At 45.9% G+C, this 22,256-nt stretch overlaps 1 protein-coding gene and 1 pseudogene across 5 annotated transcripts in view; one reads left to right on the top strand and one right to left on the bottom strand.

Annotated features, from left to right (window-relative positions):
• LOC137380008 (acylamino-acid-releasing enzyme-like) overlaps positions 1-22,256 on the top strand; it is a 97,663-nt gene that overhangs the window by 4,426 nt on the left and 70,981 nt on the right. For all 5 annotated transcript variants that reach the window (XM_068051483.1, XM_068051479.1, XM_068051480.1 and 2 more), the window contains exon 2: positions 14,446-14,575. Coding sequence is in view for 3 of the 5 variants with exons in the window: in XM_068051479.1 (XP_067907580.1) it covers positions 14,446-14,575 (130 nt within the window). In the remaining 2 variants the exon portion in view is untranslated. The remainder of the gene's footprint in view (positions 1-14,445; positions 14,576-22,256) is intronic.
• On the bottom strand, positions 12,293-12,464 carry LOC137380472 (U2 spliceosomal RNA; annotated as a pseudogene).

Genomic DNA, 22,256 nt, shown 5'->3' on the forward strand with positions numbered 1-22,256 from the left:
TTAAAGGGATAGACAGGGTAGATGCAGCTAAGATGTTTCTCCTGCTTGGGGAGTCTAGAACCAGGGGACACAATTTCAAAATAAGAAGGAAGCCACTTAGGACTGAGATGAGAAATTTCTTTACTCACAGGGTTGTGAATCTTTGGAATTCTCTACCCTAGAGAGCTGTGGATGATAATTAAGTATGTTTAAAGCAGAGATTGACAGATTTCTAAATACCAATGACATAAAGGGATATGAGGATAGTGTCGGAAAAAGGCATTGACGGTAGAAGATCAGCCATGATCGTATTGAATGGCTGGGCAGGCTCGATGGGCTGAATGGCCTACTCCTGCTCCTATGTTCCTTAAAGGACGATGTCTGAACGAGGGACCAGACATCGGGAAGGTGGGGAAAAGCTGAAAGCCACCCCCTGCCCTTGCAAGTGTCCCCCTACACCCCACTCCATGGAGGCCTCCACCCTGCGAGAGCCCTCCCGCACTGACCTACCTGTGGTCGCTCCTGGGCCTCCGGTAGGTGCTCCTCCGGCAGCAGACACTGCCTCCGCGATGGCGCTGCAGCTGCTGGCCTCTGATTGGCTGGCAGCTCTCTAAGGGCAAGACCTCCGGCGACAGGGTCCTTGATCCTGTGGAAGACCCGCTGCTGTCCACCTAAGTGCCTGATTGGCACTAGATTCAGCGGGCCTTCCGGAAAAGAGGTGACACGGGGATCTTCGTGTCGCTTTTTCTGGATGTCGAGACCCCATCGCTAGCATAAAATTCTGGCCACTGTGACTGAGCACTTAGAGCCTACATGGATTTGTAACGATTAAATCATATCTTAATGAACCAAATTGAATTCTTGAGGCAGCAGCAACTAAAGTAGTAGATAAGTGTGATAGGGATGGCATGAGGATGATATGACTGATGAAAGGAATGTGAGAGATGGGATGGGGATTTAAAGTACTGTTGCAATAAAGATAATTTAACCACAATTGTTTTGCAGGTCTCTACTGGTATGTGAATAATTCACAATGTTGTTCATATTGCCCAACTGTCATGTGGAAAGTGCATTGCATTGTAGGGTTGGTACGATGAGTAATTACTTAATTCTTGTGTGAAGCCTTTCTTTTCTCTTCTTACTTTAATTGTCGACTTGCAGAGTACTCTTTGTGCTCTATCCATTTTAATGGAACAGTTGAGTTAAATTATGTGGACCCAGGGCATCTGTTGTACAATATTCAGAATTATGGTTTGCTCATGTTTGCAGTCAGTTTATAGACTGTTTGCAGGCCATTTTATTTTTCATGTATCCATTGTCTATTTGCTCTGATGTGTGGGAATGTCTGAAAAACTGGCTGAGTCTTCTCTGTAGATGTGTCTCTTAATATCAGGTTGTGGAGAGACCAGTAGTTCAGACTTTCCCAACTCCTGGCCAGTGGACCACATTTTCAACCTGTCTTATAATTTGTTTACAACTGTTTGATTTGAGATATCAAAGTGTAGCATTTCCATTGAATGTGTGGCTTGTGCGTTGAGTTGTGATATTTTTCCCTCTACAGTGGTTTTAACAAATCCATAAGCACGCTGTTTATAATTGTTTTATGGATTTCTTACAACTAATGCATAGAACAAAACATCGGGAAGTGTGCCTTCACATCTGGACTTCTACTGAGATAGATGGAATGTAGATTTCATTTTGCTGACTGCTGTTAAGGTCTTAAAATGCACAGTTCAATATGGGTCACTGATTTAGTGATCCTGCTCAGTATCGATAATGTAAGAACACAAGAAATAGGAGTAGATCATACAGCCCCTCGAGCCTGCTGTGCCATTGATCCATGCTCTTCTGCCTCACCTGTACTTTACTGACCACTTCCCTTATCCCTTGATTCTCTGAGAGACCAATAATCTGTCTATCTTGGCCTTAAATATACTTAACGATGAAACATCCACAACCCTCTGGGTTGGAAAATTCCACAAGTTCACAACTCTGAGTGAAGAAATTTTGCATCTCAGTTCTAAATGATCGACCCGTTATCCAGAGACTGTGCCCCCATGTTCTAGATTCCCCAGCCAGGGGAAACAACTTCGCAGTGTCGACCTTGTCAAGCCCCTTCAGAATCTTTTATGTTCCAATGAGATCGCCATTCATCTAAACTCCAGAGAGTATAGGCCCAATTTACACAGCCTCTCAGGAACCAATCTAGTGAATGTTCGCTCACTGTACTGCCTCCAATGCAAGTATATTCTTCCTTGAATATGGAGACCAAAATTGCACACGGTATTCCAGGTCTGGTCTCATTAAATCCCTGTACAATTGTAGCAAGACTTCCTTATTCTTGTACTCCAACCCCTTGCAATAAAGGCCAACATGCATTTGCCTTCCTAATTACTTGCTGCACCTGCATCCTAATTTTCTGTGTTCCTTCTTAGTATATATAGAAAGTGGCAACGCAGGTGGATAAGATAGTCAAGAAGGCATACGGCATGCTTGCCTTCGTCGGTTGGGGCATAGAGTATAAAAATTGGCAAGTCATGCTGCAGCTGTACAGAACCTTAGTTAGGCCACACTTGGTATATTGCGTATAATTCTGGTCGCCACACTACCAGAAGGATGTGGAGGCTTTGGCGTGGGTACAGAAAAGGTTTACCAGGATGTTGCCTGGTCTGGAGGGTAGTAGCTATGAGGAGAGGTTGGAGTCAGATTGTTTTCACTGGAACGACGGAGGTGGAGGGGTGACCTGATAGAGGTTTACAAAGTTATGAGTGGCATGGACAGAGTGGATAGTCAGAAGCTTTTTCCCAGGGTGGAAGAATCAGTTACTAGGGGACATAGGTTTAAGGTGCAAGGGGAAAAGTTTAGAGGGGATGTGCGAGGCAGGTTTCTTACACAGAGGGTGGTGAGTGCCTGGAACTTGCTGTCGGGAGAGGTGGTGGAAGCAGGTACGATAGCGATGTTTAAGAGGCATCTTGACAAATACATGAATTGGATGGGAATAGAGGTATACGGACCCCGGAAGTGCAGAAGGTTTTAGTTTAGACAGGCATCATGATCGGTGCAGGCTTGGAGGGCCGAATGGCCTGTTCCTGTGCTGTACTGTTCTTTGTTCTTCCCAAGTCTCTCTCAACATCAACATTTAGAAGATTCAAGCCTTTTTTAAAAAAAAAAATTGTTTTTCTAACTACCAAAATTGAATAACCTCACACTTCCCCATATTATACTCTCATCTGGCACCTTCTTGTCCACTCAGTTAGAATGTCTATATCTCTTTGCAGCCTCTTTGTGTTCTCACAGCTTACATTCCCACTTAGCTTTGTATCATTGGCAAATTTGGATACATTACTCTTGGTCTCTTTGTCTAAGGCATTAATATAGATTGTAAATAGCTGAGGCCCCAGCACAGATCCTTGTGGCACTCCACTGGTAATAGCCTGACAACTTGAAAATGCCCTGTTTATCTCTACACTTTGCCTCCTGACCAATCATCCATCCATGCTAACATATTATCCCCAATTCCATGAGCATCTTGCACCTTTTACCTTTTATGTGGCACCTTATTGAAAGCCTTTTGGAAATCCAGGTATATTACATCCATTGTTTTCCCTTTGTTTACCCTATTAGTTACATCCTCAAAAAACTCTAATAAATTTGTCAAACACAATTTCCCTTTGTAAAACCATGTTGACTCTGTCTGATCATACTATGATTTTCTAAGTGCGTCGTTAAGATTTCCTTAAATTGATTCCAGCATTTTCTCGATGACTAATGTTGTGCTAACTGGCCTATAGTTTATTGTTTTGTCTTTCACTCCATTCTTGAATAGTGGTGTTACATCTGCTAACTTCCAATCAACTGAGACCGTACTAAAATCTAGGGAATTTTGGAAAATCATATACGTTGCATTCATGATCTCTGCAGTCTCCTTTTTGAGAACCCTAGGATGTAGGCCATCAGGTCGATGACAGATTGGAACAAATGAATCTGATTTTGATAGCTATCACAGAAATGTGGTTGCAGGATGACCAGGACTGGAAACTCAATGTTCAAGGATAGATGACATTCCGGAAGAATAGGCAGAAAGGAAAAGGAGGTGGGGTAGCTTTGTTATTAAAGGAAGGGATCCGTGCAGTTGTGAGTAATGATGTAGGTGTAATAGATCGGGATGTAGAATCAGTTTTGGTGGAAATAAGGAATAGCAAGGAAAAGAAATCACAGGTGGAGTGGTTTATAGGCCCCCGAGGAGTTGCCTCTGTAGAACAAAATATTAATCAGGAAATAATGGAGGCGGGTAAGAAGGGCACTGCAATTATCATGGGTGATTTTAATCTGCATATAGACTGGACAAATCAAATTGGCAAGGGTAGACGAATTTGTAGAGTGCATCAGGGATTGTTTCTTAGAACAATACGTTGCAGAACCTACCCGGGAACAGGCTATTTTAGATTTGGTAATGTGTAATGAGGTAGAATTAATAAACAATCTCGTAGTTAAGGATCCTCTAGGGGGAAGCGATCATAACATGGTAGAATTTCAAATTCAGTTTGAGGGTGAGCAACTCGGGTCTCAAACCAGTGTCTTCAAATTAAACAAGGGTGATAACAGAGGTATGAAGAAAGAGTTGTCTAAAGCGGGCTGGGAAAATAGACTACAGGGGAAGTCAGTAGAGGAGCAGTGGCAGACTTTTAAGCATAACACTCAGCAAACATTTATTCCAGTCAGAAGGAAGGACTCGATGAGAATGATGAACCACCTGTGGGTAACAAAGGAAGTTAAGGACAGTATCAATCAAAAACAAAGGCATACAAATTGGCAAAAGCTAGTGGTAGGCCAGAGGATTGGGAATTTTTTAGAAACCAGCAGCGGATGACTAAAAAAAACTAATAAAGAGGGAGAAAATTGATTGAGAGTAAATTGGCAAGAAATATAAAAACAAACAGTAAGAGCTTCTATGGGTATATAAAAAGGAAGAGAGCAGCTAAAGTAAGTGTGGGACCCTGAGGAGATGAGACTGGGGAATCAATAACAGGGAAATGGCAGATAATTTAAACCAATATTTTGCATTGGTCTTCACGGTGGAGGACACTATAAACATCCTGACAATAATAGATGAGCAAGGTGTAAATGGGAGGGAGGAACTTGCAACAATCTCTATCACGAGGGAAAAGGTGTTGGGCAAACTGATAGGACTAAAGGCAGATAAGTCGCCAGGATCTGATGGCCTGCACCCAAGGGTTTTAAAAGAAGTGGCTGCAGAGATAGTGGAGGCATTGGTCATAATATACCAAAATTCACTGGATTCCAGTAGGGTACCAGCGGATTGGAAAACCACTAATGTGACGCCCCTATTCAAGAAAGGAGGGACACAGAAAGCAGGAAACTATAGACCAGTTAGCTTAACATCTGTCATTGGGAAAATGCTAGAGTCCATTATTAAGGAAGAAATAGCAGGAAATTTAGAAAAACATAATGCAATCAAACAGAGTCGACATGGTTTTATGAAAGGGAAATCATGTTTGACAAATTTGTTAGAGTTCTTTGAGCATATAACAAGCAGAGTGGATAAAGGGGAACCAGTAGATGTAGTGCATTTGGATTTTCAGAAGGCGTTTGATAAGGTGCCACATAAAAGGTTATTGCACAAAATAATAGCTCAGGGTATTGGGAGTAATGTGTCGGTATGGATTGAAGATTGGCTAACACGCCGAAGGCAGAGTCTGGATCAATGGGTCTTTTTCAGGTTGGAAAGCTGTAACTAGTGGGGTGCCACAAGGATCGGTTCTAGGGCCTCAACTGTTTACTATCTATATTAATGACTTGGAGGAAGGGACAGAGTGTAGTGTATCCAAATTTTCTGACGATACAAAAATAGGTGGGAAGGCATGTTGTGATGAGGACACAAAGGAATCCGCAAAGGGATATAGATAGGTTAAGTGAGTGGGCAAAAACTTGGTGCATGGAGTTCAATGTAGGAAAGTGTGAGGTCATTCACTTTGGTAGGAAGAATAAAAAGGCAGATTATTATTTAGATGGAGAAAGGCTGCAAAATACTGCAGTATAAAGGGATCTGGGTGTTCTTGCACATAAAACACAAAAGTTAACATGCAGGAGCAGCAAGTAATTAGGAAGGCAAATGGAATTTTGGCCTTTATTGCTAGGGGGTTAGAGTTTAAAAATGGGGAAGTCTTGTTACAACTGTACAGGGTGTTGGTGAGGCCACACCTGGCGTACTGCATACAATTTTGGTCCCCGTATTTTAGGAAGTATATACTAGCATTGGAGGCAGTTCAGAAAAGGTTCACTAGGCTGATTCCTGGAATGAAGGGGTTGTCTTATCAAGAACAACTAAACAGGGTTAGGCCTTTATTCATTGCAGGTTAAAAGAATGAGAGGTGATCTGATTGAAACAAATAAGATTTTAAGGGGACTTCACATGGTAGATGTTGAGAATATGTTTCCACTGATGGGGGAATATCGAACTAGGGGACATAGTTACAGAATAAGGGGGCACACATTTAAAACCGAGATGCAAAGGAATTTCTTCTCTGAGGTTGGTGAATCTCTGGAATTCTCTACTTCAAAGAGTTGTGGAGGCTAGGTCACTAAATGTATTTAAGGAGGAGATAGATTTTTGAAATCTTGGGGAGTCGAGGGGTATGCGCAGCAGCCCCAAAAGAAAAGTTCATGCCTGGGACAGATCAACCATGATCTTATTGAATGGCGGGTCAGGCTTGAGGGGCTGAATGGCCTACTCCTGCTCCTATTTCTTATGTTCTTATGTCCTGGGGATTTGTCAGCTTTTAGTCCCTTAAGTTTCTCCAATACTTCATCTCTGCTGATATTAATTACCTTAAGTTCCTTTTAATAGCCCCGAGGTTACCTTTTATTTCTGGTATGTAATTAGTGTCTTCTACTATGAAAACATACACAAAATATTTGTTCAGTGTCTTCACCATTTCTTCATTTCCATGCTAATTTCTCTTGCAAGAGACCAACATTTACCTTAGTTATTCTGCTTTTTATATTCTTGTAACAACACTGATAAACTATTTTTATATTCCTGGCTAGTTTACTGTCATTCTATTTTTTCCCCTTTTTAATCAATCCTTTGGTTGCCCTTTGCTGGTTTCTAAAACTCTCCCAATCCTCAGGCTTATTACTATTCTTTTCAGCAATATAAGCCTCTTTTTTTTTTTCCCCCAGAATATACTTTATTCATTAAAATCTGTTTTAAAAAAAAATTTAAAAAATACATTACAAAACAGTTCCAAACAGCACCAAGTCAAAAAATACAAACAGTGCAAAGGAGATCAGTTTCCTTCAATACAGGATCAATGAGTTGCCTCACCACCCTTCCATTTCATTTTTCCTGCCATATACATTTTACAAGATTTTCCGGATACAGTTTGATGGGTTTTCCACGGATCCAGCCCCTCATTTCGGCTTGGTGGGGGGACCTTATACAGTGGTCTTTTCCCATTGAGCCTTTGCTGTGGCTGCCCCAAGCTATAGTGCATCCCTCAGCACATAGTCCTGGACCTCGGAATGTGCCAGTCTGCAACATTCGGTGGTGGACAACTCTTTGCGCTGGAAGACCAGCAGGTTTCGGGCAGACCAAAAGGCGTCTTTCACCGAATTGATTGTCCTCCAGCAACAGTTGATGTTTATCTCGATGTGCATCCCTGGGAACAGCCCGTAGAGCACAGATTCCTGTGTTACAGAGCTGCTTGGGATGAACCTCGACAAAAATCACTGCATCTCTTTCCACACCTACTTTGCAAAGACACATTCCAGAAGGAGGTGGGCAACCGTCTCTTCCCCACCACAGCCACCTCGAGGGCATTGTGCGGAGGGGGACTTCGGGCATGCAGGAAGGATCTCACGGGGAGGGCTCTGGCTTTGGCAGTCTGCTCGGGGAACCATCCGACAGGATCCACCATCTCCTTTTCCCGTAGGGCCTTGAGGACATTCAGCGCAGACCACTGCCTGATGGATTGGTGGTCAAAGGTGTTTTTCTACAGAAACTTTTCCACGAAGGATAGGTGGTACGGCACAGTCCAACTTCATGGAGCGTTCCGCGGCAATGTGACCAGGCCCATCCTTCGCAACACCGGGGACAGATAGAACCTCAGCACGTAGTGACACTTGGAGTTTGCGTACTGGAGGTCTACACAAAGCTTGATGCAGCCGCACATGACGGTAGTCATCAGAATGAGGGCAATGTTGGGTACATTTTTCCCGTCCTTACCCAGAGGTTTGAACATCGTGTCCCTCCGGACCCGGTCCACTTTGGATCCCCAGATGAAGTGGAAAATGGCTCGGGTGACCGCCACCGCGCAGAAATGGCCAGACGTGCGCCACATACAGCAACAACGTGAGCGCCTCGCACCTGATGACCAGATTCTTACCCATAATGGAGAGAGATCGCTGCTCCCACATGCTTAGCTTGTGTTGTACCCTGGCTACTCACTCCTTCCAGGTTTTGGTGCACGCCCCGGCCCTTGCAAACCATATCCCCAACACCTTCAGGTAGCCTGACCTGACTGTGAAGGGGACAAAGAATCGATCATCCCAGTTCCCAAAGAACATGGCCTCACGCTTGCCATGGTTAACTTTGGCTCTCGAGGCCAGTTCGAATTGGTCGCAGATGCTCATCAGTCTGCGCACAGACAGCGGGTCCGAGCAGAAGACGGCGACGTCATCCATGTACAGGGAGGTTCCAACCTGAGTGCCTCCACTGCCTGGGATTGTTACCCCTTTTATGCTGGCATCCTTCCGAATAGACTCAGCAAAGGGTTCAATACAGCAAACAAACAAGACAGGGGAGAGAGGACAGCCCTGTCTGACTCCAGATTGGATCGGGAAACTTTCTGATTCCCACCCATTGATTGAGATTGAGCTACTGATGTTTGTGTAGAGCAGTTTAATACAATTGCAGATTCCCTCCCCAAACCCCATTTTGGAAAGCACGCCCATCATGTAGGTGTGCGATATCCTGTCAAAAGCCTTCTCCTGGTCCAGGCTGATGAGGCAGGTGTCCACCCTCCTGTCCCGTACATAGGCGATCGTATCCTCGAGTGGCGCGAGACTATCAGATCTTCCTGCCAGGTATGGTACAGCTCTGATCGGGGTGAATCACCAACTCCAGAGCAGACTTGACTCGACTGGCTAAGACTTTTGACAGAATCTTGTAGTCAGCATTTAGCAGTGAGATGGGCCGCCAATTTCTGATTTCTGCCCTCTCCCCCTTCCGCTTGTAGATGAGGGTGATGATGCCTTTCCTCATGGATTCTGATATGCTGCCGGCCAGGAGCATTTTTTCATATACTTCCAGCAGGTCCGGGCCGACGCAGTCCCACAGGGCCAAATACAACTCAACCGGTAAGCCATCGCTTCCGGGAGTTTTACTGGTCTCGAAGGACTTGATGGCCTTTGTCAACTCGTCCAGAGTTAGCGGCTTGTCCAGTCTTTCCCTCATGCTGTCATCTAAGACCTCTGTGGTAGATGGCAGGAAGGACTGGGAGGCTCTGCTGTCTGTGGGCTTCGCGTCATACAGCCCAGCATAAAAAGGATTTGCTGATCCTTAGTATGTCGGACTGCGAAGACGTTACGGAGCCATCCTGTTCCTTCAATAGCCTCTCTGTGTACCTTTTGGAAGAAGTAACGCGAGCACATCTCATCCTGCATCCATGGCAAAGAGCGAGGCCTGCTGGCTCTTCACCTCGTGGAGGTCCTCCTTGACCTCGACCTCTATCGTCTGCAGCCGGAGCAGATTTTGCATATTTTTCTGGAGTCAGGACATTTCTCTCTGTCTCTCTCTCGCTCTCTGAACACCTTTGAAGATAAAGAACCTCGATGTTCTCCTTGATCGCCTCCGACCAGTGAATTGGAGACTCAAAGAGGGGTTTCATGGTCCTCCAACCTTTGTAATCCCTTTTGAGTTCCTCAACGTTCTCTGGGGTTAGCTGTGTAGCATTGAGCTTCCATATCCCCCTGCCAACCTGCTGGTTGTCCTGTAAGTCAGCCAGTAAGAGGCAGTGGTCGGAGAAGAATACCGGCTTGACGTCGGTGGATCTGACCGTGACAGCATGGGACACAAACAGGAAGTCAATCCTGAAATGGGCAGACCCGTCCGTTCTTGACCATGTGTATCTACTCTGCGCTCCATCTGCAGGTTTGCTGAAGATGTTGTGCAGTTTGGCATCTTTTACTGTTTCTATTAGGAATCTGGATGTAGCGTCAAGTTTGCTGTCGTCTCTGCCAGATCGTCCAGCTGCATCGATGATGCAGTTGAAGTCACCACCTCGGATGACGGGCCTGGACGTCGCCAGCAGCAGTGGGAGCTGCTGGAAAACAGTCAGCCGCTCGCTGCATTGAATCGGGGCGTACAGGTTGATCAACTGAAGCGGAGCATTGTTGTACATTACATCTGCTATGAGGAGGTGACCGCCCACCACCTCCTTAACTTTGGAGATGGTGAAGTTACCTCCCCACAGCAGAATACCCAGGCCAGAGGAACGGGAATCATTACCCCCTGACCAGATCGATGGCCCGTGGGACCACCTTCGCAGCCATTGCCTGTCGGTGCTGAAGTGTGGTATTCCACACTCCTGCAGAAACAGTAGGTCGGCTTTGACCTTGGCGAGGTAATCCAAGGTTGAAACACATCACGTAGTGGATTTAATGCTACGCACATTAATTGAAGCAATCCTTATACCCATTTTTTAAGTTAGTTGTTGCTTCCCATACCATTTGTCCTTGCTAGTCCCAGTCCTTCGGGATGTTCCTGCATACCCATAAGTGTACGCAAACTGTTTCACGATCATTGGGATCAGAAACCCCTCCTGGTTTTTCATGAAGGGTTTGTTCCACTGGGGTGACATCGGGGGGTCTTGTTGGCAGCAAGGATTGGGCTGTCCTCTGCTGTTCCCCTCTGTTCCTCCTCGAAAACATCACTGCTCCTGGCTTCCTGGAGCTGGGGTGCGCCAGACGTGTCTTTGCTGTCAGTGTCCCGGAGCTGGGATGTGCTGGCCATGTCGCTAGGTGTGGCGCTTTGGGTTTGGGGCGCGCTGGGCCCATCACAGCTTCCGCTATAGAATATACAGCACAGAAACAGGCCATTCGGCCCAACCAGTTCATGCCGCCACATATGCTCCACTCGAGTCTCCGATCTTTCCTCATCTAACCCTATCAGTATTACCCTCTATTTTCTTCTCCCTCATATCTATCTTAGGCCTTTATCTTCCAGCTCCTTTGAGTTCCGCCCTGCCTTTTGAAGGTGCCGTCGTTCCAGCATTCCCTCGTCCAATGAAGAGGAGCTGCTGTAGTCTGTCTCAGATGGTAGCCTCCTCTTGCTGCTGGTTTGGGTGGTGGCCTGTTCTGCCTTTGGAGGTTTTTTCTTTGTGGTTTTCCTTTGTACCACTTGCCACTGACCTGTTTGTCCATCTGCTGCCTCCTCCATTGATTCTGTCTGTGGAGGAGGGGTTTCCGGGCACAGGGTAGGTGCTGGGTCGCTGGTTTCAGCTGCCTCCCCTTTCTTCTCCTTCTCGGGTAGACTTTCCTCGCTGCGGAGAAGGTTGCTTGTCTCCTTTTATGTACCGGAATCCGTCGTCGTTCCTTCTCCCAGCCTTTTCTTGGACCTTGCCGTCTGAGCATAACTGAGGCAGCGTTTGGGTTGGCCTGCCACACCGCACAAGTTGCAACACTTACTCTGCTTACAGTTCTTGGTCTGATGGCCTTCCTTCTTGCAGACAACCTTGCTGCAGTTAGCTGCCACGTGACCAGATTTGCCGCAGGTGCGACAATCTCTGGGCTGCTCAGCGTAGACCAAGAAGCCTCGACTTTCCCCGATAGCGAAGCTGGAAGGAGGGTGGATGATGGCTCCATTGGCATCGACCTTCAAGGTCAGCTTGACCTGCCACTTGCTGGTCCAAATCGCAAAGGGGTCCTTGACATCAGTGCTGCTGCCGGCCACCTCGACGTACCTGGCGAGAAAGGTGAGTACATCCACCACAGGAACATGGGAGTTGTAGAGGTGAATTGTCATCACCCGGTCACATTGTGACGGAAGCGTGAAGAGTGGCTCCGCTTCGAGGATGGACAGCGGACAGCGGCGCCAGGTTCCCTTTCTCCTTCAGGAACTTGTTGCATCCCGCCACATTCTTAAATGTCGCGTCGAAATATTCACTGCTGGGGAAGTCCTGCAGGCAGAAAATGTCAGTAGCTTGGAATCCACAGCAATCGAGGAGGATTTTCTTGATGAAGGTGCGATCAACCGGTGCATCTCCTTCCTTGTCCTTCACCACCACCCGAACAATGTTACGCACTCCCTGGCCTGAAGCTCCAAAATTGGTTATAACCATTTTACTCAAAGCATATCCAGGATCAAAGGCCACTGATCATGGTCTTCCCCTGCCAGTTAAATATGATAAAACTGATAAGAACAGATACTACACTTGATCTTAGCCAAAAGGCCGAGAAGCCTCTTCTTTTAATCTGATGCTATCCTTAACTTCCCTTAATTTAATACTATCCTTAACCTATCCTAGATGCTGTGGGAAATCTTACACCTTGCAGTGGTGGTGGTTGGGCTGGAAGAGCATTGGTGAACCTCTGAGGGTCACAGTAGCATTCTAGTATCAAACTGAAAAACAAACAATGTGTATGATGGCGCACATATTGTGAATCCAGTTTTTTTTTTCTCACATTCAGCTTCTGCTCTCCCCCCACCCCCGCAACCAAAGAGAGCTACAGTAGGCAAACTATTAGAATGGTTTAATTGAGAAGACATTTCATTCATGAGACCTCAGCCTAGTCTGGTGCCAAGCAAAACTGGTTTCATCTTTGTGTAAAACAAAATAATTGCAAATGTTAATGGAGAGTAGCCATGGTAAAGGAAAATTCAATGTGTGACAATTCTGTGGGAGCTCAATTAAATGTTACAACTAAATTTGGTTTCAAAGAATTCCCTTCGAATGTTAAAGCTCCTCCAATGCTGTCAATATGCTGTGGGGAAAAATTGCATAACATAATTTGTGCTGAAGTGTTTTTAGTATGATATTATTCATTACCTTGGCTTGTTACCCATGTGTCACTGGTGACAGTGATCTGTTGCTGAAATCCTCATCCATGCCTTTGTTACCTCTAGATTTGACTATACCAACACACTGCTGGCTGGCCTCTCACATTCTATCCTTTGTAAACTTGAGGTCATCCAAAACTTTGGTGCCCATGCCCTTACTCGCACCAAGTCCTGTTCACCCATCCTCTCTGTGCTCGTTGACCTATACTGGTTCGCAGTTAAGCAACACCTCGATTTTAAAATTCTCATCTTTGTTTACAAATCTCTCCATAGCCTGCACCCCCCCCCCCCCGCCAACCAATCTCTGTAATCTCCTCCAGCCGCACAATCCTCCGAGATATCTGCACTCCTCTAATTCAGGCCTCTTGAGCATCCCTGACTTTAATTGCCCCATCATTGGTGGTCATGTGCCTTCAGGTGCTAAGGCCCTAAGCTCTGCAATTCCCTCCCTAAACCTCTCCACTTCTCTAACTCTTTTTCCTCCTTTAAGACGTTCATTAAAACCTACCTCTAACCAAGCTTTTGGTCATTTGCCCTAATATCTCCTTATGTGGCTCAGTGTCAAAATTTGCTTTGTAGTGCTACTGTGAAGCACCTTGGGATGTTTTATTGCATTAAAGGTACCATATAAATATAAGTTGTTGTTGACAAACCTGTAACCTACAAAGCTTCACCCTGGTATTTTGTAACTCAAAATGTTCTCTCCAGGTACAACCTGTGTTTAGAAGGTAAAAATTTATAAATTACTGATGGACATTTTTTCACAATTCAAATGGATATATTATTTAACACCTTTCATTGTACTAAGACCCTAGTGATGGTACTGTCCTCGATGTGTGTGGTGGTGATAGTAATGTTAGAAAGAAAGAAGGAACTTGCGTTCATATAGTATCTTAACACATCCTCAGGACGTCGCAATGTATTTTGTAAAGAATGAGTACTTTTGGATTTGCGGCCACTTTTGCTATGCAAGTAAATGTAGCAGCAAGTCTGCACATAGCAAGGTCCCACAAAAAGAAGACAAATGAATGACTTTTTTTAGTGATGATGGTTAAGGGAAGAATGTTTACCTGAACAGTCATACAAGGTCTTGGTTTAATGTCTCCTCCAAAAGAGTACAGCTGACAATGCAGCACTTCTAAAGTGCAAGCCTAGATTACCTGCTGAGTTCTGTAATGGTGCTTGAACCTTCTGACTCAGCAAAGAGAGTACTACCTATGGAGGGGCCCAGTTCTTGTGCTAAAACTTGAAATGAATGTAGCTGCTAAATAAAATATGTCTCATGCCACATGTGAACCAAATCCAATGTCAGGCACTTAGTGAAGGATCAACTTCAAAATTGTACTTGATATCATGAATAAGTCATACTATTTTTCTTGTTGAAGGTTGTCACCAATGCCAAGGAGATTGCTGGGATCTACAAAGAGTTGAGCAAATTTCCATCTCTGTCAAAAGCCTGCATTGGACCAGAGGTCATTTCCCAGTATGGGGGGAAGCACTGCAACATCTATACAGGTAACTGGAGCAAAGAACTTTGTTGTCTACAGGATAAGTGGAGTAATATACTTTATCTTTTTGGAGAGGGAAGAATTAATCTAATGAAGGGCCCATTCTATTTGGCATGAACTGCTGCTGTACTGAACTTAGGTTGCCGTCAAGTGGTTTGTAACTTTGCAGTATAGTTACAGAAACTGCCATGACAATTAGTAAATTAGGAAAGTTTGACTACTGGGAAATGGTGTAGAGCACCTATGGAACCGTGGGAGAGCACCTATGGTATCGCGTCTACATGTTCTGTGATAGCTCGAGGTGTAATACTATGCGTTCTACTAATTATAATGAGTGGTTAAGGTTAATGCTCAGGAAATTGGGTCACCAGGCTAATACTTATTTTTATTCTTTCATGGGATGTGAGTGTCACTGGCAAGGCCAGCATTTGTTGCCCATACCTAATTGCCCTTGGGAAGCAGGTGGTGAGCCACCTTCTTGAACCACTGCAGTCCATCTGGTGCAGGTAGTCGCACAGTGCTATTAGGAAGGGAGTTCCAGAATTTTAATTCAGCGACAGTGAAGGAATGGTGTTTTGGCTTGGAGGGGAACTTGCAGGTGGTGATGTTCCCATGCCTCTGCTCCCCTTGTCCTTCTAGGTGGTAGAGGTCACAGGTTTGAAAGGTGCTGGCGAAGGAGCCTTGGTGAGTTGCTGCAGTACATTTTGTATAGGGTACACACTGCTACCACTGTACATCGGTGGTGGAAGCAGTGAATGTCTAATATGGTGGATAGGGTACCGATCAAGCGGACTGCTTTGTCCTGGATGGTGTCAAGCTTCTTGAGTGTTGTTGGAGCTGCACTCATCCAGGAAAGTGGAGAGTATTCCATCACACTCCTGACTTGTGCCTTGTAGATGGTGGACAGGATTTGGGGAGACAGGAAGTGAGTTACTCACCTCAGAATTCCCAGTCTCTGATCTGATCTTGCAGCCACAGTACTTATATGGCTGGTTCAGTTCAATTTCGGGTCAATGGCAACTCCCAGGATGTTGATAGTGGGGGATTCAGCGACGGTAATGCCATTGAATGTCAAGGAGCGATGGTTAGATTCTCTCTTGTTGGAGATCGTCATTGCCTGGCGCAAATGTTACTTGTTAATTATCAGCCCAGACCTGAATGTTGTCCAGTTCTTGCTGCATATGCTTTAGTATCTGAAGAGTTGTAAGTGGTACTGAACATTATGCAATCATCAGCAAACATCCCTACTTCTGACCTTCTGATGGAGGGAAGGTCATTGATGAAGCAGCTGAAGATGGTTGGGCCTAGGGCACTGCCCTAAGGAACTCCTGCAGTGATGTCCTGGAGGTGAGATGATTTGACTTCCAACAACCACAACCATCTTCCTTTGTGCTAAGTATGATTCCAACCAGTGGAGAGTTTTCCCCCCTGATTCCCATTGACTTCAATTTGTCTAGGGCTCCTTGATGCCACACTCAGTCAAATGCTGCCTTGATGCCAAGGGCAGTCACTCCCACCTCCCCTCTTGAGTTCAGCTCTTTTGTCCATGTTTGGACCAAGGCCGTAATGAGGTCAGGAGCCAAGTGGTGCTGGCAGAAGCCAAGCTGAGCATCAGTGAGCAGGTTATTGCTGATTAAGTGCCACTTAATAGCACTGCCGAAGACACGTTCCATCACTTTGCTGATGAACGAGAGGAGGCTGATGGGATGTTAATTGGCCAGATTAGATTTGTCCTGCTTTTTGTGTAAAGGACCTTCTTGGGCAATTTTCCACATTATTGGGTAGATGCCAGTGTTGTAGCTGTACTAGAACAGCTTGGCTGGTGATATGGCTAGTTCTGGAGCACAAGTCTTCAGTACTGCTGCCGGGATGTTGTCAAGGCCCATAATCTTTGCAGTATCCAGTGCTTTGAGCCGTCTCTTGATATCACGTGGAGTGAATCAAATTGGCTGAAGATTGGCATCTGTGATGCAGGGAACCTCAGGAGGAGTCTGAGATAAACCATCCACTTGGCACTTCTGGCTGAAGCTGGTTGCAAATGCTTCAGCCTCTTCTTTTGCACTAATGTGCTGGGCTCCCCCCATCAGTGAGGATCAGGATATTTATGGAACCTCCTCCTCCTGTTAATTGTTTAATCATCCACCACCATTCACAACTGGATGTGGCAGGACTGCAGAGCTTTGATTTGATCCACTGGTTGTGGGATTGCTTAGCTGTGTCTATTGCATGCTGCTTCTGCTATTTGGCATGCAAGTAGTCCTTGTGTTGTAGCTTCATCAGGTTGACATCTCATTTTTAAGTATGACTGGTGCTGCTCCTGGCATGCCCTCCTGCACTCTTCATTGAACTAGGGTTGATTCCTTGGCTTGATGGCAGTAGTAGAGTGAGGGATATGCCAGGCTATGAGGTTACACATTGTGATTGAATACAATTCTGCTACTGATGATGACCCAAAGTACCTCATGGATGCCTAGAGCACCTCATGGATGCCTAGTTTTGAGTTGCTAGATCTGTTCTGAATCTATCCTAATGGTTTGAGAATTCACAGGAGCATTATCAAACAAATTTTGACACCAAGCTACATGAGATACTAATGACCGAAATTTGGTCGAAGTGCTAGGTTTTAAGGAACATACGAAAGGAGGCGGGGGAGGCGGAGAAGATTACAGAAGAAATTCCAGATTTTAGGACCTAGGCAGCTAAAGGCACAGCCTCCAATGGTGATTTAACATTGGGGATGCATCGGAGACCAGATTTGGAGGAGTGCAGAAATCTCATGATGGTTGGAGGAGATTACAGAAAAGTAGGGGTGGGGGGCAGGGTGTGAGGCAAGATCATGCAGGGATTTGAAAACAAGAAAGCGAACTTTAAATCTGAGGCATTAGCAGGTCGGGAGCCAGTCAGCAAGCACAGAGGCGATGGGTGAATGGGACTTAGTGCATACAGTAGGCTAGGGTGCACTGTTACTTCTACTCCAATATCTGGATTCAAATTTAACGCAGACTTCATGCCGGTTCTTTCATGGGAGAATACCCTGTTGATTCTTGTCTGATGTCAGTGACGTCACAGGAAAACTGTGACCTGATTGGCTGGTAGGGAATCTGCACTGAATTTGAAAATAAAACATTGATTAAAATTGATTAAAACCCCAATTAACTAATTAATTAATAAGTAGAGGAGGAACTAAACCGGAGGGAGGAGATTACTGTATTTAGCATTTAATATTTATAGTAGAAATCTAGCGCTAGGGACCATATAGTTAATTGTAACTTAATTTAGTAAGGATTTAATAAGTATTTAAGTATTTATTTTAAATTAACTTATGAATTATTGCTAGAAATGTCGTTTCAAGCGTTTCACCTGTGAGATGTGGGAGGTCCGTGACGCTTCCAGCGTTCCGGACGACTACATCTGCAAGAGGTGTACCCAGTTGCAGCTCCTCACAGACCACATGGATCGGTTGGAGCAGCAATTGGATGCTCATAGGAGCATGCAGGTGGCAGAAAGCATCGTAGACAGGAGTTTTAGAGAGGTGGTTACACTTAGGAGCATGCAGGTGGCAGAAAGTATCATAGACAGGAGTTTTAGAGAGGTGGTTACACCCAAGGTGCAGGCACATAGATGGGTGACCGCTAGAAGGGGCAGGCACTCAGTGCAGGAATCCCCTGTGGCTGTCCCCCTCTCTAACAAGTATATTGTTTTGGGTACTCCTGGAGGGGGGGGGGGGAGTGGGGGGGTGGCCTATCAGGGGAAAACAACAGCAGCAGCCAGAGCAGTGGCAGCACGGCTGGCATTGTTGTTCAGGGAGGGACAAAGTGCAGAAGAGCAATAGTGATAGGGGACTCTATAGTCAGGGGCACAGATAGGTGCTTCTGTGGACGTGAAAGAGACTCCAGGATGGTATGTTGCCTCTCTGGTGCCAGGGTCAAGGATGCCTCTGAACGGACAGGGGACATTCTGAAGGGGGAGGGTGAGCAGCCAGAGGTTGTGGTACACATTGGTATTAACGACATAGGCAGGAAGAGTGACAAGGTCCTGCAGGGGGAGTTCAGCGAGTTAGGTAGAAAGTTTAAAAAAAAACAGGACCTCTAGGGTTGTAATCTCGGGATTACTCCCTGTGCCACGTGCCAGTGAGGTTAGAAATAAGAGGATAGTGCAGCTAAACACGTGGCTGAACAGCGCTGGTGTAGGAGGGAGGGTTTCAAATATCTGGATCATTGGGATGTCGTCCGGGACAGGTGGGACCTGTACAAGAAGGACGGGATGCATCTAAACTGGAGGGGCACAAATATCCTGGCTGCGAGGTTTGCTAGCGTCACTCAGGAGGGTTTAAACTAGTGTGGCAGGGGGGTGGGAACCAGAGCAAAGAACAGTACAGCACAGGAACAGGCCATTCGGCCCTCCAAGCCTGCGCCGATCTTGATGCCTGCCTAAACTAACACCTTCTGCACTTCCGGGGCCCATATCCCTCTATTCCCTTCCTATTCATGTATTTGTCAAGATGTCTCTTAAACGTCACTATCGTATCTGCTTCCACCACCTCCCCTGGCAGCAGGTTCCAGGCACTCACCACCCTCTGTAAAAAACTTGCCTCGCACATCCCCTCTAAACTTTGCCCCTCTCACCTTAAACCGATGTCCCCTAGTAACTGACTCTTCCACCCTGGGAAAAAACTTCTGAGTATCCACTCTGTCCATGCCGCTCATAACAGTAGGAGAGCAGGTGAAATAACTGAGGGGGAGCTAGTAAATCAGGCCAGTAAGACTAAGAGGAAGAGCAGGCAGGGAGATGTTGCTGAGCACAGCGGGACTGGTGTTCTGAAATACATTTGTTTCAATGCGAGAAGTATAACAGGTAAGGCAGATCAACTTAGAGCTTGGATTAGTACTTGGAACTATGATGTTGTTGCTATTACAGAGACGTGGTTGAGGGAAGGACAGGATTGGCAGCTAACTGTTCTGGGATTTAGAAGCTTCAGGCGGGATAGAGGGGGATGTAAAAGGGGTGGGGGAGTTGCATTAGTGGTTTAGGAGGATATCACAGCTGTACTGCGGGAGACTTAGTAGTTGGCAGGAAAAAAGACAGAGGCGCAAGGGGAGAGCCAACTGTGCAACAGCCCCGACAAACAAATTTCTCTGCAGCACCTGTGGAAGAGCCTGTCACTCTAGAATTCGCCTTTATAGCCACTCCAGGTGCTGCTTCACAAACCACTGACCACCTCCAGGCGCGTATCCATTGTCTATCGAGATAAGGAGGCCAAAGAAGTACTGCGGGAGGACACCTCGGAGGGCTCATGCAGCAAGGCAATATGGGTAGAGCTCAGGAATAGGAAGGGTGCAGTCATGATGTTGGGGGTTTACTACAGGCCTCCCAACAGCCAGCGGGAGATAGAGGAACAGATATGTAGACAGATTTTGGAAAGATGTAAAAGCAACAGGGTTGTTGTGGTGGGTGATTTTAACTTCCCCTATCTTAACTGGGACTCACTTAGTGCTAGGGGCTTGGATGGGGCAGAATTTGTAAGGAGCATCCAGGAGGGCTTCTTGAAACAATATGTAGATAGTCCAACTAGGGAAGGGGCCAGACTGGACCTGGTATTGGGGAATGAGCCCGGCCAGGTGGTCGAAGTCTCAGTAGGGGAGCATTTCGGGAGCAGTGACCATAATTCCGTAAGTTTTAAGGTACTTGTGGATAAAGATAAGAGTAGTCCTCGGGTGAACGTACTAAATTGGGGGAAGGCTAATTATAACATTAAGAGGCAGGAACTGAAGAATTTAGATTGGGGGTGGCTGTTTGAGGGTAAATCAACATCTGACATGTGGGAGTCTTTCAAACGTCAGTTGATTAGAATCCAGGACCAGCATGTTCCTGTGAGGAAGAAGGTTAAGTTTGGCAAGTTTCGGGAACCTTGGATAACGAGGGATATTGCGAGCCTCGTCAAAAAGAAAAAGGAAGCATTCGTAAGGGCTAGAAGGCTGGGAACGGACAAAGCCCTTGAGGAATATAAAGAAAGTAGGAAGGAACTTAAGCAAAGAGTCAGGAGGGCTAAAAGGGGTCATGAAAAGTCATTGGCAAACAGGATTAAGGAGAATCCCAAGGCTTTTTATATGTATATAAAGAGCAAGAGGGTAGCCAGGGAAAGGGTTGGCCCACTCAAGGTCAGAGGAGGGAATCTATGTGTGGAGCCAGAGGAAATGGGCGAGGTACTAAATGAGTACTTTGCATCACCAAAGAGGAGGACTTGGTGGATGATGAGTCTGGGATCTACCCCAGAATACTGAGGGAGGCAAGGGAGGAAATTGCTGGGGCCTTGACAGAAATCTTTGCATCCTCATTGGCTACAGGTGAGGTCCCAGAGGACTGGAGAATAGCCAATGTTGTTCCTTTGTTTAAGAAGGGTAGCAAGGATAATCCAGGAAATTATAGGCCGGTGAGCCTTAAGTCAGAGGTAGGGAAATTATTAGAGAGGATTCTTCGGGACAGGATTTACTCCCATTTGGAAACAAATGGACTTATTAGCTAGAGGCAGCATGGTTTTGCGAAGGGGAGGTCGTGTCTCACTAACTTGATCTAGTGTTTTGAGGAAGTGACGAAGTTGATTGATGAAGGAAGGGCAGTGGATGTTGTCTACATGGACTTTAGTAAAGCCTTTGACAAGGTCCCTCATGGTAGACTGGTACAAAAGGTGAAGTCACATGGGTTCAGAGATGAGCTGGCAAGATGGATACAGAACTGGCTCGGTCAGAGAACACAGAGAGTAGCAATGGAAGGGTGCTTTTCTGAATGGAGGGATGTGACTAGTGGTGTTCCTCAGGGATCAGTGCTGGGACCTTTGCGCTTTGTAGTATATATAAATGATTTGGAGGAAAATGTAGCTGGTCTGATTAGTAAGTTTGCGGATGACACAAAGGTTGGTGGAGTTGCGGATAGTGATGAGGATTGTCAGAGGATACAGCAGGATATAGAGCAGTTGGAGACTTGGGCGGAGAAATGACAGATGGAGTTTAATCCGGACAAATGTGAGGTAATGCATTTTGGAAGGTCTAATGCAGGTGTGACCACCTCTAGGCGCTTACCCATTGTCTCTCGAGACAAGGAGGCCAAAGAAAGAAAGAATGCAGGTGGGAAGTATACAGTAAATGGCAGAACCCTTCGGAGTATTGACAGGCAGAGAGATCTGGGCGTACAGGTCCACAGGTCACTGAAAGTGGCAACGCAGGTGGATAAGGTAGTCAAGGCGGCATACAGCATGCTTGCCTTCATCGGTCGGGGCACAGAGTCTTAAAATTGGCAAGTCATGCTGCAGCTGTACAGGACCTTAGTTAGGCCACACTTGGAATATTGCATGCAATTCTGGTCACTACACTACCAGAAGGACGGTGGAGGCTTTGGAGAGGGTACATAATGCTCTGCTCCTCTTACCCCTTCCCTTCTGAGCAACAGGGACAGACTCTGCGCCAGAGACCTGTATCCCATTGCCTACCCCTGGTAAGTCGTCTCCCCCAACAGTATCCAAAACGGTATACCTGTTGTTCACCAATGCCCTGTATAACTGAAGCATAACATCCTTACTTTTATTTTCAATTCTTCTCATCATAAAGGATAGCATTCCATTAGCCTTCTTTATTCATTGCTGCAGTTTTGGTCACCTTATTTAAGGAAGGATATGAATGCGTTGGAGGTGGTTC

This window comes from Heterodontus francisci, chromosome 19, assembly GCF_036365525.1.
Source record: "Heterodontus francisci isolate sHetFra1 chromosome 19, sHetFra1.hap1, whole genome shotgun sequence".
In the NCBI taxonomy this organism is placed as follows: Eukaryota; Metazoa; Chordata; class Chondrichthyes; order Heterodontiformes; family Heterodontidae; genus Heterodontus; species Heterodontus francisci.